This window comes from Siphateles boraxobius, unplaced genomic scaffold (assembly GCF_051911475.1).
Source record: "Siphateles boraxobius isolate OS27281-9 unplaced genomic scaffold, OSU_SipBor_1 9, whole genome shotgun sequence".
In the NCBI taxonomy this organism is placed as follows: Eukaryota; Metazoa; Chordata; class Actinopteri; order Cypriniformes; family Leuciscidae; genus Siphateles; species Siphateles boraxobius.
Genome location: NW_027509219.1, coordinates 25,158,520 through 25,173,686, shown reverse-complemented (window position 1 = coordinate 25,173,686; position 15,167 = coordinate 25,158,520). Strand labels below are relative to the sequence as shown.

The window sequence follows — 15,167 nt, the reverse complement described above, 5'->3', positions numbered from 1 at the left end:
CACACCAAACTGGCTCACATTCAAACCTTTGCTAACTTCTAAAACAGCATCACAACCCTTCCAAAGAATTTCAGTGTCATATGTTTGTTCATTAGATCAGTTTTGATGGCTGGTTGTGACATCATGTCGTGGTAATGATTTAGGTCATGAATATTAATAATTAGTTTGTGCAGATGTTGCAAGATAACCCATATTTACATGCAAAATTATTTCAAACAGTAACTAGATCAACTCAGCTACTCTTCTTTAGTCAGCATACTGGGAAAGAGTTTGGTCACACTTTACAATGCCCTTTTATTTAAGCAATTAACGTACACTACTGTTCAAAGGTTTGAGGTTGATCAGATTTTTTATGTTTTTGAAAAGTCTCTTATGCTCCCCAAGGATGCAGTTAATTGATCAAAAACACAATAAAAACTGTAATATTGTGAAATATTATTGCAATAAAAAAAGATTTCTATTTTAATATATTTTAAAATGTAATTTATACCTGTGAGGGCAAAGCTGAATTTTCAACATCCTTACTCCAGTCTTCAGTGTCACATGATACTTCAGAAATCATTCTAATATACTTATTTGGTGTTCGCATTTGTTATTTCTATATCAATTTTGAAGTTTCAAAACAGACTATAGGAAGGAATTTTGCATGGCTCAGATCCTGTTTCCCAGCGTTTATGACTTGGGCCTTGCATGTGAACAGGTAATTATGAAACACCTTTTCAGAACGGCTGGAGTACCCTAGCACCCCTGAACATCAAGGCAGCTGTCCAACACATATCTGACCTGAAGCACGATGTTCACTTACACGCATTGTTTGAGTTTCCATAAAGGGATTTTATAGCTTCTCTAAACACATCTAAAGTCTGAAGAGGGCCATCGACAGATATTTTGGGCCCCTTTACTGTTTATCACTCTTTGTTCCTTAACTTTTTTAAGGATAAAATGTAAAAATTAATATGGCCTGGTGGAGAATGTATACTGATATACTGTATGCTGATATTGCGTAATGTTGATATGTGTGTGGACAGAAAAACAGTGCCAGTAATGACTTTTACATTGTTTCAAAATAATTATATTTCAACTTTCTATTTATCAAAGAATTCTGAATAAAATGCATCACAGTTTCCACAAAAATATTAAGCAGAACAAGTGTTTTCAACATTGATAATAATAAGAAATTAAGCACCAAATCAGCATGTTAGAATCATTTCTATATAATGACACTGTAGACTGGAGTAATGATGCTGAAAATTCAGCTTTGCCATCACAGGAATGAATTACATTTTAAAATATATTCAAATAAAAGAAGTTATTTTCATTTGTAATTATATTTCACAAAAGTACGGTTCTTAATGTAGCCTTAGTGAGCATAAGAAACGTCCTTCAAAAATATTTTTTATGTTTCCAAACTTTTGACAGGTACAGTAGTTATCTTATTTCTCACATGTTTTTTCATATTCTCTTATTTCTATGTATTTTATCCTTAGCCAGCAGATTTCATTTTCTCTCATGCCTACTGTACTTTGTAAACACCGTTTTAAAAGGTGCTATAAAAATAATGTTTTGCTTGTCATTTACTGTAAACTCATTCAGTTTTCCACTCTACCATTAAACTGCTTTTGGCCTCCATCTTCATTCTTCCTTTTCTTTTATAGTGAGCTGATTTTCATTTAGTTCTTGACAACATGCTCAATGAATACTCACGTCTGTTCAGTGTCAGAACATGGCGCAAAGCGATCAGATTATTTTTTAAAGAGAGGGTGGAGGGTTTGAAATATTAAAACAACTTGCAACACATTTGTGGATTTTTTAATGGTGAAATACATTAAATTAATTATACTAGAAGAACTGCAAAACCTTTCCCGCTTTTTCACACCATTTACTATGATCCCATCTCAAAGTGCAAGTTCATGTTAACATTTTCCAGCTCATAACTTCAATAGCTAATTGAGAAGCGTGTTTACTGACAACTCTCTGGAAGCAGGCTGAGAAAGTGCTAACTGGAGAACAGGAAAGAAGAATTATCAGGGGTTTTAAAGAGGTTGGTATGGGCCACTGAAGGAAGGAGCAACAGTCTCCCTTATGTCCTGGACAATCCAGTTCAATTGGACTTCTGGGTTAGATCCAGGCCTCAAAATACTCCCCCAGACACCAGAGGAACTTGCCAAGGCTGCTCCCAGTACCTCAAAGCATGTCAAACACACACACACACACACACACACACACACACACACACACACACACACACACACACACACACACACACACACACACACACACACACACACACACACACACACACACACACACACACACACACACACACACACACTTCTGAGGTTTGGGGGGTGGGAGTTGGGCTACTCAATTCAGGCACCAGGCTTGTGTTACTCACATGTGCATTTGCAGGCTTCACTTAACCATTAACAGAAAAAAATATATATTATCCATCTTCTGAAAGATACTAAGGGGAAATTGACACTATTTATTCTATTTTTAAGAATAAATTTGTGCCTCTTTATCGCATTGTTAATTTGCACACAATGTTCACATTGCTTTAGCCCATGAAAATCAAGCAATGGCACGAATGCTACTACAAAAATGAATGCTAATCACAATTTACATTGGCCTCATGCATGGAAATACACAGACAATAAAATGTTCCTACTCAAGGGAGTTTAAATGATTTCTGCTCCCATGATCACTAGAAAATAACATCCCTTTTAGGAGCCGTTTACACGACAACGCTTTCATCTAAAAACGGAAAACATTTTATCGGTTTTGGCCATTCATTTATATGACAATGGTGTTTTGGGGGCCTGAAAACTCAAACTTTTGAAAACGATACCATTATCAAGAGTTTGTGAAACCGGTGACTGCATGCATATTCCATGTTCAGTCTATAGGTGCGTAGTGTTTCTTTACAAAGTGAATACTAGTGGATTTGTGTGAATGGGGACTGTTTCGACAACGTTGTCATCTGTACACGAAAAACTAAAAAGGAACAACTTTTAAATTTTAGGTACATTGTTGCTGTGTAAACGTACCCTTAAATAACCCTTTCTATAGGCGGGAAATGTGATGTATTGAAATCAACATTAACTGCTGTTCATAACTAATTTTATTTCCATAACGTGACATATTTCTAATTGATGCAAAGAGAAAATGTGCTTAGAGTGTGCAGTTATAGTATTACCAACGTTTCGGCACAAAAAGTAGCCTTTGTCAAGGTATAACAGAAATATTTATAAAAAGAAAAAAAAATTTAGGGTGGAACTTGATTTTTATTCATCAGGAAATGATAATGAATGAGTTTACGAAGACACCGCCTAAATAGCTTTTGAATGTTGATTCATGTGATCTATAGTGAGCAAGTTTTTAATTCTGTGGATTTACAGTTGGTGTTAAAATATGATTCCCTAATGTTAAACTAAATCATCAATGATGGAATTGTGCCCAGAAAGAAATTATTTTAGCTCTATTCAAGGCTGAGGAACACTATTTTAGCACCCAACTCTGTCTTGAATTGAGCTTTAGTTTAACTTAAGGTGATCATATTTTAACACCAGCTGTAAATCCACAGCAATAGATACTCTACCTCTGTCAATAGAAAAGCTGTTTTTACTGAATCTATCCCATCGAGGGCTTATATTTTAACACCTAAAACATTTCACAAGACTGTTTGTCATAAACGAAATTGCCTGTGGAAACTTTTCAACAACCAGGTCCTCAATGAGAAAAATGGTATTTCAGCAATGCTTCTTTTGCACATATTGTTACATATCGTTCCAGTTCAAACTGAAGTGCACACACTCTGTACCTCCTTCAGACAAGGAGTCATTGAAGACCCCCTCGATGACCTGGCAGCTGCTCCCATCTCCTCCACAAATACGGCAGCGATCTTCCCGAACATCCGAGCCAAGAATCCGGTCACAGCCCACATGCTGCATACAGATACATACACATATTTAGAGATTAAGGCAAAAGTCACAGTGAAGAAAAAGAATGTAAAATTTGAAGATATTACACTACATAATGTACTTTGCATTTGTGTCATTGTCTGTGCAAATTTTAATTAAGTAATATTAAAATGCATGCTGTGTATTAAGCTGATCCCATATAAAGTAGTTCAGTTTGCTGATTTTCAACCCCGATATACTGTGATTGCAGTATTTTAATCGATTCTTTCCATTTGAATTCTTCTAAAAACACTGTTAGTGCATTAATAATTTCAGTTTTACCATCCTCATAATGCATTGCTTTGAAGTTGAGACAGAATACTTGCTATCAATGCAATTTACTGTAAGTTATTAGTCATATCTTATTTGCAAAACTGCAAATGTAGAACAAAACATTTAAACAAGTATAAAGCATTCTTTGTTATCAGAGTAATGAGGCATATCTATACACGGCATATCTATACACAAATTAACACATTTGTAAAACTATTTTACATGCTCTATTTAATAAATTATGCTTGATATAAAATTATCAACTTACAAACAAACAGTGTATTAGGAAAAGAGTAAAATAAAACATTATGGATAGCATAGACAAAGTCATGTGTTCTGCAAAAATATTTCTTGCTCGAACTGAAAACAACAGGAAGCTGTGATATAACTGATAAAGTGTTAAAATTTCAAATTAAAAGTATTTTTTCAAAGTTTTCTCTCATATTTTAGTCAACAGTATTCAGCACTATGACTCCAGACCCTATTAAATCGGGGGGGCAAGAATTCAGCTTTTCACCGAGAAACAATTTTACGATTTTATTGTGCTTTTGCATTCTTTTAAAAACTTGAAAGCTTGAGTTTCCATTCACTGTAATTGCATAGAAAAAGACCAGTAGGCCTATTAGCATTCTTTAATATTTCTTCTTTTCTATAACACAGAAGAAATTAAGTCATAGGCTCGGATGATTGTAACTTATTTAACTAATTGCACGTGTTAACACGTTACTTTTGACAACCATAATACATTAATCTTGAGAGCAATCCCAGAACTTGAGGGATCACAATCCATTTAAATTGACATTGTGCAAAGCAAAGCAGATTTCTCTAGAGGGGCCAAATCTGCACAAAAAGAGGCCATTGATGAAGAAACCGAAGAGTCTCTGCTGTCAGGATCTAAAAGGTTACACAAAATGAACTCATGAACCAGCAGACCAGAAACTGCTTGACACTTTCCAAATCCAGGCCTGTGCAACTTCACAAAAATCGTACTCAGTTACTAACGTAACCTTGGTTCTCTCTAGAGAGGGAACGAGTACTGCGTAATATCTTAAGCTATGGGGAAAACCTCTTTTCCACGAGATATTTCAGCCAAAAATTATCCTTAATTTTGAATTAATGTAAAACGCTGTGCGGCAGCATGCAGACATAGACAAGACGGCTCGCGCGGCTATTGGCTGCCCTGCGGCAATAGCAGCAGCCTATCGAGAGAGGCCCTGCGTGACGTGATACCCAACGGGGGCGCTTCGCGCCCATTTCGTCACGTCCCGCCAGAACAGGCCTGGCCTTGGCCTATAAATACGCTCGACAGGCTGATACAAACTGATTTTCATCACTGAAGCGAACCAGCGCTGTCGTATGCACGGCAAGATACGCAGTACTCGTTCCCTCACTCACAGAGAGTCAGAGAAGAGAGTCTACAAGCATCATTCCCCATGAAATAGCATCCCACAGGAGCTAGTTATGTTAACAGTGTTTCACGCAGACAGGGTGAACGTGTTCAGCCTGAACTGGGTATAAGTATGGGTTATTCAACACCCATGGAGCTGTTCTATCGATCAGTGAGCGATGCACAAGCAAAACTCAGCATTCTGCGCCGGCGCAGCGGGGCAGATAGTACTGAATTCTAGACCGACAGCGGCTTGGCCTGCAAGGCGGGAACCTCTAGGTTATAAAACCGTATAAATGTAGACAGCGAGGCCCAGCCTGCCGCCATACAGATATCCTGCAAGGAAATCCCGCTAGACCACGCCCACGACGAGGCCACGCCTCTCACGGAGTGCGCTCTGACACCCAAAGGACACTGCAGGCCCTTAGAAGTGTAAGCCAGCGCTATGGCATCAACTATCCATTTGGATAGGCTCTGTTTTAATGCGGCCAGTTCCTTGGAGCGTCCGCCGAACAAACAAAGAGCTGCTCGGTCTGTCTGAAGACAGATGAGCGGGATACATAAACTCTCAATGCCCTGACAGGGCAAAGGAGACTCGCATCCTCCTTCTCATCATGAACCGGGAGGGCGCACAGGGAAATAACCTTGGCCCTGAACGGTGTGTTGAGGGATTTGGGCACGTACCCGTGCCTTGGTTTGAGTATGACTTTTGAGTCATTAGGCCCAAAATCCATACATGACGCGCTTACTGAGAGCGCTTGTAAGTCCCCTATGCGCTTCACTGAAGCGAGAGCCATAAGAAACACCGTTTTGAAAGACAGATGTTTCATGTCTGCCAAATGGATTGGCTCGAATGGGGCACCTTTCATGGCTTCCAAAACCGTAGAAAGGTCCCACACAGGGACTGAGGGGGGTCTGGGAGGATTCAGCCTCCGAGCTCCCCTGAGGAATCGCACGACCAGGTCGTTTTTCCCCAGTGACTGGCCAGACGTCGGTTTTGCAAACACCGCTATGGCCGCCACGTATACTTTGAGCGTGGATGGGGTCATGCCCTTATCCATCAGCTCCTGAAGGAAGGAGAGCACTTCCGTGACCCCGCAGTCTACGGGTGAAAAGCCCTGAGCTTGACACCAGGCAGAGAACACTGATCATTTCGAGGAATAGAGCCGTCTAGTAGACGGGGCTCTAGCCTGCGTGATAAACCATTCCCGACCATTCCCCTGCAGGGACATTGTTTCTGGACAGACTGTCTGGTCCCAGATTCAGGCGACCAGGCACATGCGCTGATTTCAGTGAAAGCAGGTTGTGCTGAGCCCAGACCAGGAGGAGTTCCTTCAGTCTGTAAAGGTTTCGGGACCTGGCGCCGCCGATTTATGTATGCCACCACTGACATGTTGTCCGACCGGACCAAGACGTGGTGGCCTTTTAACTGGGGACAAAAGCGCCGTAGCGCGTTGTCGACTGCCAACAGTTCTAGACAGTTTATGTGTAGAAGCTTCTCTCGTTCTGACCACTGGCCAAAGAACGGTCTGCCCTCGAGCAGTGCTCCCCATCCCGAGATGGAGGCGTCCCTGGACACCACCTTTACACTCGAGGGAGTCCCCAAACTCACGCCTGACTGATACCAGTCGGCTATTTTCCAAGGTTCCAGAGCCGAAACGCATTCCATGTCGACCTTGAGGCGAAACAGACCAGCGGTCCATGCCCGGGGTGGAACTCGCGCTTTCAGCCATAACTGCAGTGGGCACATGCGAAGCAGGCCCAGCTGAAGTACCGAAGATGCTGAGGCCATGAGGCCCAGCATTTTCTGAAACCTTTTGAGCGGGACTATAGAGTCGCGGCGGAAGGATTTCGCGGTGCGCTGAATGTCCAGTGCTGTCATAGACAGCGAGTCCAGCACTGTTCCCAGAAAAGAAATTTTCTGGCTGGGAAACAGCGAACTCTTTGCCCAATTGACTGTGAGACCCAGATTCTCGAGATGCTTCGAGTAATGTGGTTCTGTGTTCTATGAGCTCTGAGTGTGATCGAGCTAGAATCAGCCAATCGTCCAAGTAGTTCAAGACTCGCATGCCCTCAAGTCTCAGGGGTGCGAGAGCCGCGTCCATGCACTTCGTAAATGTAAGGGGTGCTAGGGACAGGATGAACGGCAGGACTGTGTATTAAGATGCCTGGCCCTCGAAGGCGAATCTCAAGAATTGCCTGTGACGTGACGCTATTTGTATTTGGAAATAGGCGTCTTTCAGATCTATTGACATAAACCAGTCTCCCTGGCGAACTTGCGCAAGGATTTTCCTGGTTGTCAGCATTCTGAACTGGTGCTTCACAAGCGCTCTGTTCAGCTGCCGTAGATCTAGAATGGGTCTGAGACCCCCGTCTTTTTTCGGTACCAGAAAATATCTGCTGTATAGCCCTCCTTCGCTCTGAGATAAAGGTTCTATGGCCCCTTTGCTCAGTAGTTTCGCTATTTCGGCTCGAAGTAGATGAGATACTTCGTTGTTTACCGTGGTTTCGACTTACGCCGTGTAATGGCGGGGACGTTGAACGAACTGCAGCGAATACCCTCTTTTTATAATGTTCAACACCCATTCTGATACCCCGGGAAGCTTTGCCCACGCATCTGCGTGAATAGCTAGAGGTAGAATGAAATCCGGGCTCTGGCCGCGGCATAGCGGCGGCCGCAGAGCTTCGGTGTGCTGAGACATAAACACTGTGTTTACAGTGTGCGAGGCGGGGGCGCACCGATCACGGCGGGCAGCCTGGTAGCGCTCGATTTCTCTATGACAGATTGTGGAGAGAGAGCGAGCGGGACAAACCCCGTGGGGTTGAGCGTGTCTGTGAGGGAATGTGGGTGCGGGACAGCGGGCACACTCACTGCACTGAGAACACCGTCGGCTTGTGCTGACTGAATGTGTGTTGGTTTCGTTTTTACAGAAACCGTGGGACACGCATTGTGTAGTGTTTGTGGGCACTGTGTCGTGGGCACCTTCACTAAATTTTTTTTTTGCACAATCGACATGAGTCGATTTTATTTGTGCTAGACCTGAACTGTGGCGGGCTGTGTCTGTGTGTCGGAATGGGCACTGAGACGTGGGCATTCTTACAACACTCATGACACCATCGGCTGTGGCCTGAATTCCAGAAAATACACTCTTTTTGGGATTTATCTGGGTCACCGTAAAAATGGCGTTTGTATGCAGGCAAGCGGGCTGTGGTACCGGCTTGTTTACTGCAAAATACATTGGAACAGTCCCATTGTTTGGAACTGAACGAGCGAGAAGTTTCGGTGGAGTCTGGCCGCGGCGAGACTTAAACACTGACTGTATGTGTGTTGGTTTCTTTTACAGAAAACGTGGCACATGCAGTGTGTAGTGTTTGTGGGCACTGGGTTGTGGGCACATGAGTCGAACCCTGCACTGTGGCGGGCTGTGTTTGTGTGTAGAAATGAACACTGGGCTGTGGGCATTTTATTACACTCATAACACCATCGGCTGTGGCCGGAATACCAGAAAATACACTGCTTATTTGATTTTTCTGGGTTGCCATGGAAACGGCATTTGTGTTCAGGCAAGCGGGCCATGGTACCCGGCTTGTTTACTGCAAAATACACTGGAACAGTCACATTTTCTTGGAACTGAACGAGCGGATAAGAGAGCGTCATCACAGTTTTGTGTGTGTCGGCGTTTGTTTGCAGGCGTGCGTGTTATACAACAGGCTCATTGCTGCAATATTGACATTTTCAGCCGCTCAAACTAAGAGGAGCTGAGAAATGTTTGAGAAATGGAGATTGGTCCGGCCTCTGCGAGACTAAAACACATTCTTTCCTCATTTTGCTGGTGACGCATGCCCACGGGGGGCGTCGAGCAGATAAGAGAGCGTCATCACAGTTCTGTGTGTGTCGGCATTTGTTTGCAGGCGTGCGTGTTATACAACAGGCTCACTGCTGCATTTTTGACATTTTCAGCCGCTCAAACTAAGAGGAGCTGAGAAATGTTTGAAAAATGGAGATTGGTCCGGCCTCGGCGGGACTAAAACACACTCTTTCCTCATTTCGCCGGTGACGCTCGCCCACGGGGGGCGGGGGCGGGGTAGCTTTCTTTTAACAAAGAAAGCTAGCCGCGGTTTTGATGCTGGCCCGTTTTCCTGATGACTCGCGGGCAGAAGGGGGGGAGGCCCACAGAGCTCGCCCAATCCTAACTGTCCGACGCCAGGATAGAGCAGCTGGCCTTCTCTACAGATTCAGCTATCTCGTCATCATAATGGCGGAGGCGGCGGCGCGTGGCGGCCGTTGTCCGCCAGTGAGCGACTCGATTGAAGCTGGTGAAGCTGGCCGGCGAACCGGCGAGCTTTCACGGGCTGGAAGAGGCTCGGGGACCCGCTGAGTACGGCGCTTTGCAGCGCGACACTACAGCGGGCGGGAGTGCAGACTCAGAGAAAAAATGCCAGGTGAGTCCTCAGAGTCACCATGGCAATAGCTCGCTCAGCGAGTGCGAGAGCTGCATGATACTTACCCAGGCGGGAAACGCAGATGAAATGGCGGTCCCCGTCGCTGAGTGTGGCTCGGTAGGAGCCACTGGAACGAAGCATCTTTAAAAAGACGCTGCTCTTTTAGATAAAGAGAGAGAGAGTGTGAGACGCGACGGCGAACACACACTCTCAGCAGAGTAAAAGGATATTGACGCCGGAAAGCGTAGCAGGTACGGCGGCTGAAGGCGGCGAGTAGAAGGCCAGCGGCTTCAGACTCGAAGGCTCGTCCCGCTGAAGGCTTACTATCAGACAGCGCGGCTTCTCACTCCGGATCCAGCGATGCAGTAGTGCTTCGCTGAAGAGATGAAAATCAGTTTGTATCAGCCTGTCGAGCATATTTATAGGCCAAGGCCAAGCCTGTTCTGGCGGGACGTGACGAAATGGGCACGAAGCGCCCCCATTGGGTATCACGTCACGCAGGGCCTCTCTCGATAGGCTGCTGCTGTTACCGCAGGGCAGCCAATAGGCGCGCGAGCCGTCTTGCCTATGTCTGCATGCTGCTGCACAGGGTTTTACATTCATTCAAAATTAAGGATAATTTTTGGCTTCAATATCTCGTGGAAAAGAGGTTTTCCCCTTAGCGTAAGATATTACGCAGTACGAGAGATACTCTTGTAAGAGAACCCACTAAAGCTCCAAAGACTTTTGTTGACCTGGCCTAGATTCCATAACCTGCAAATGTGTGACCTATTTTCTCAAAACAACAATGGTAAGTCAGTGGCCGCTCAGAGAAAGCAGGGCATGTCCTGTGCTGGACCGAACAGAGCCGAGCTTCGAGACACGTGGTTCCACGGGCTCTTTTAATGCCTTGTGCTTCAAAGCTCTTGCTTTCATAATCAAACCCTTACTGTTTGGAAGCTTAGCCACCATGAGGTTGCAAACACTACTTTGATTTCTCCCCCTGCTGTTCTCCGGTTTTTATATGCACCATAAATAAGAAAGCCGAGAGAATGAGTGAGGAAAGGAGATGGGGAAGGAAAGAGAGAAGGAAAAGAAAGAAATGGAGAAAGGGGGGGAGTTGACAAAGGGGAGGATGGGAGAAGTTGCTGTGATCATGTTCAGCTGCGTGCGCTGAGGACAGATGGATCTGGGGGGGGTCACTGAGTTCTTGCAGCATTCAGGGCAGAGCAGAACAGGGCTGGACTGAACTGAACTGTTGATAAAAACAACCACAGGTCTGGACAACAGGGCAAAGATAAACCAGCACAGCTCACTCCAAAGGAGCGCATTCAGCCTGTCCTGCGCAGTACAACAAAATGAAACACTTAATAAAATACACTACAGTTGGCATTATGAAACATGCTAATAAACAAAAAACATTTAAGGCCGTTTTCACACTTAGTTTGATCCAAACCGGAATTCAATTTCACCTCTCTCACCCCGCTGGGCTATTTTCACATTCTACTTTTGAATAAGAAGGGAAATCAAAGTGAGTACCACCATGAGTACTAGCGGTAGATGTTTACCACAGTAACTAGCTAACGACTCCGAAGAGAATATGCCAACAATAATTGTTATGTTTATGTTTTTTTGCTTTCAATTTTCTACCAAAACATTATAAGGAATGACACTAGCGTTTAGCTGCCACAGGCGTATTACCAAAGGTCATGTAATCTGAGACAAGCTATGATATGCATTACACTACAATGTGAACACTATACTAAGAGCCACAAAAATAATTATTTATTTATTTATTAAAACTTAAAGGGTTAGTTCCCCCCCAAATTAAAAGTCTATCATTAATTACTCACCCTCATGTCGTTCCAAACCCATTAGGCTATTGTTCATCTTTTGAACACAAATTAAGATCTTTTTAATGAAATCTGAGAGATTTCTGTCCCTCCATTGACAGTCCACGCAAATACCACTTTTAAGCCTCAGAAAGGTACTAAGGAAATCATTAAAGTAATCTATGTGACTCCAGTGGTTTATCCTCAAAATGATGCGAGTGCTTTGCGCAAACAATTTACCACTTTATTTACAAAATATTAAGCTCCAAAGTGTGTTCATTGTTGTGTGAATGCGCGTTGGAGATTATTATAGTAGCAGCAGTAGTGAAGAACAATGAAAATGTATCATTCTTTTGTGGCAGTTATGAGTAAAAATGATCATTATTATTGTTATTAATTATTTAATAAAGTATGTTTTCCTTTATAATTTACAGGAAATTATACAGCTATAATGTGACTGGGTAACAATGGCATATGATGCAAAAAATTACTGATTGGTTTTTAGATTTCAACACATTCTTACTGATGCTTTAAGACTGTTTAAGACTGCTTTTAAGTCATTTTTGCAAAAATGTTAGTCAGCTAACTGGCCAAAATTCTCTCACATCAGCCTCAGGACAGCAGGCTATGCTAATTGTTGAGCCGGGAGTTATATACTGTAAAATCCCTTTCACTCCTACCAAACAATACTGAACTCTGATGTCTAATAAGCTTTAGTGTTAAAGCATCCTTAATAGATAGAAGAAAAAAAATGTGACGAGGCAGCAATGGAATATTACCATTTCAGAGCTCTATGGATTCTCCATATCACTATAATAATGTGTTGATAGATTGATGGATTTATGTGTCAATAACTAAAAGAGGGAGTTTTTCTCTTCTGTTGTCTTGCTTTGGCAGAAGTTCAAAGCCATCCAAAAACGACAATTGGAAAAGCATATCATACGAACCCTGCCATCTGAAAACTCAGATATGTATACTTGAAGAAAAGTGTGTGTTACCGTCTCACCTTACACTCGCCATTAACACAAACGTCAAAAGAGTCGTCCCTGCAGGGTGTGCCGTCCACCACAGCTGGAGCGCGCTCAGTGTAGAAGTTATAGCCCTCTGCCAGGCAGTTCAGCGAGCATGACTTCACCCCACCTGCAGCCAAAACGTGCAAAACATCACACCTCAATGATCATTAGCCAATTAACATGTTACATACTTATAAAAAGAGCTGGAGATATACAAAGTTGAACGTCTCGAAACACACTACATCCTAAAGGAAAGACAAAGGAGACTAGCTATGCTAATGATGCAGAAACCTCAGCTTTAACTGACTAACTGATGTATCCTTCCTCAGGAGCATCACAGGACCACATAAAATCTACAAAGCTCTTATGTAAGTAAACATTTTTACATGCGGGACACAATGTGAGAAGAACTAATGCTAACGCCATTACGCTCTTGTTGCTTGTATAGAAGTGACTCCTCATGTGTTATGCTTTGTTAAGTTTACAACATTACACAATGGCAAAACAAACCTAAAAACAAACTGCTGGCAAATTCGCTCCTCAGTTTAATGCGCTTCTAACAATGGGGACACATGAACGGCGTATTTCATGAAGCCAAACGGAGCTTTATAACTATACTAACTCTGCGGGACGGCCGCCAGCACTCTGTAGAGTTCCATGGCTGCATGTGGTATTTTAATGAGCTTGTGGGGTTTATGTAAGTTAGTTTATTCTTCCACTGCTGTCACATCCTTGAGTAGCAGAAAGGGGGGTCCGGGGCACATTTTAGATGATTTGCTTAAGATAAAGCAGCTGAAACGCACATACAACACACTGGCTTTATTCCCCTGTCTCCTCTGTAATGGCTCAACAAATTTGAGAAACAGTAAATAAAGCACGTTGGAGGGGAAAACAGCCTCTCTCAGCACATTCCCTGAGAGACAAAGAAGAAATCACACAACTCATGTGACGGACAAGGAAGAAAGAGAGAGGAGACGGAGGCTATGTCTCAAAGCTGATGTTATGGTTCCATGGAAGCCCGTTTCCTTGGGAGGTACATGATCATTCAAAAGTTTGGGAAGTCTTTTAGGCTCCCCAAGGCTGGATTTATTTGATTCAAAATACAGTAAAAACAGTTATATTGTGGAATATTATAAATATTATTACAACAACTGTAAACTGTCCACTTTAACAATTTAAAATGTAATTTATTTCTGTGATGGTAAAGCTGAATTTTCAGCAGACATTACTTTCATCTTCAGTGTCACACGATCCTTCAGAAATCATTCTAATATGCTGATTCGCTGCTCAAGAAACATTTCTGCTTAACGTTGTTTAAAATAGTTATGCTGCTTAAAATTTTTGTGGAAACCAATTATTGAATAGAAAGTTCAAAAGAACATATTTATTTAAAACAGAAATCATTTGTCACATTATTATAACTTTTAATCAATTAAAAATACGTACTGACCTCAAACTTTTGAACAGATGTGTACCCTCACTAGTGCACTAGTCAATTTCTTAGGTCAGCTGGTATACGTAGATTGTATTTATTTTGTTTATCTATTCGATTTTTCTTCCAGACATATTTATCAAATTTGATATTTTGAGATGCGATACTTTAATTAGCATGCTAATAGCTAATAATTTTCATAGTCAAAAAAACTTTCTAATAGCTGCATTTTTAGGACGCCACATCCAGTCAACGATAATTTTGTTAATTATATGTACTCTGCATTCTCTTCCATTATGTTGTGCTCTGTCCAGCTGTTTTTGGAAGCAAGGACGCATCTTATATAAACGCCCCCTAAGAAATAGGGTGAGGTGAAACTAAATCAGCCTAACTATACAGTCATTCTATTATTCGATTAGTTGACTAGTCATTAAAGCAACCCATGGACTAGTTGATTTGAAAAAATCTGTATGTAGTTTTGTACACCTCTTAACGGGTCAAAAAAACATGGAAGGTGTTTAAGAGAGAGAAGAAACATACTGTACATTGATGTATGATTAAAAGTGCAAAGCATACTACCCACACTACACATTTGTATAGGTTATGTAACAAAGAACAAAGAGTTAATTGACTCATAATCTCACTCATACTACCAGTGTGTGGTTTTGTCCTTGCTCTGGGCCTCTTTTATATTACTCTTGAAAGGCTGGTAGGTCTGAACTCATTCCCCTTGCCTGTACCTGGCAGCGGTGGTGCTAAAACTGTGTAATCTTTCTTTGGCTGCCTAAGACCCGCTTGCCTTATCAGTTGAATCACATCTACCACAATCTTTATGTTGTATAATAACTC

The 15,167-nt window shown here is 42.4% G+C and overlaps 1 protein-coding gene across 1 annotated transcript in view; it reads right to left on the bottom strand.

The window, feature by feature from the left end:
• The window catches only part of adamts10 (ADAM metallopeptidase with thrombospondin type 1 motif, 10), a 74,901-nt gene that overhangs the window by 12,270 nt on the left and 47,464 nt on the right, over positions 1 to 15,167 (bottom strand). Inside the window, exons 16-17 of the mRNA XM_077224314.1 lie at positions 12,880 to 13,013; positions 3,821 to 3,944 (exon numbers count right to left, since the gene is read on the bottom strand). Coding sequence (XP_077080429.1) covers positions 3,821 to 3,944; positions 12,880 to 13,013 — 258 coding nt within the window. The remainder of the gene's footprint in view (positions 1 to 3,820; positions 3,945 to 12,879; positions 13,014 to 15,167) is intronic.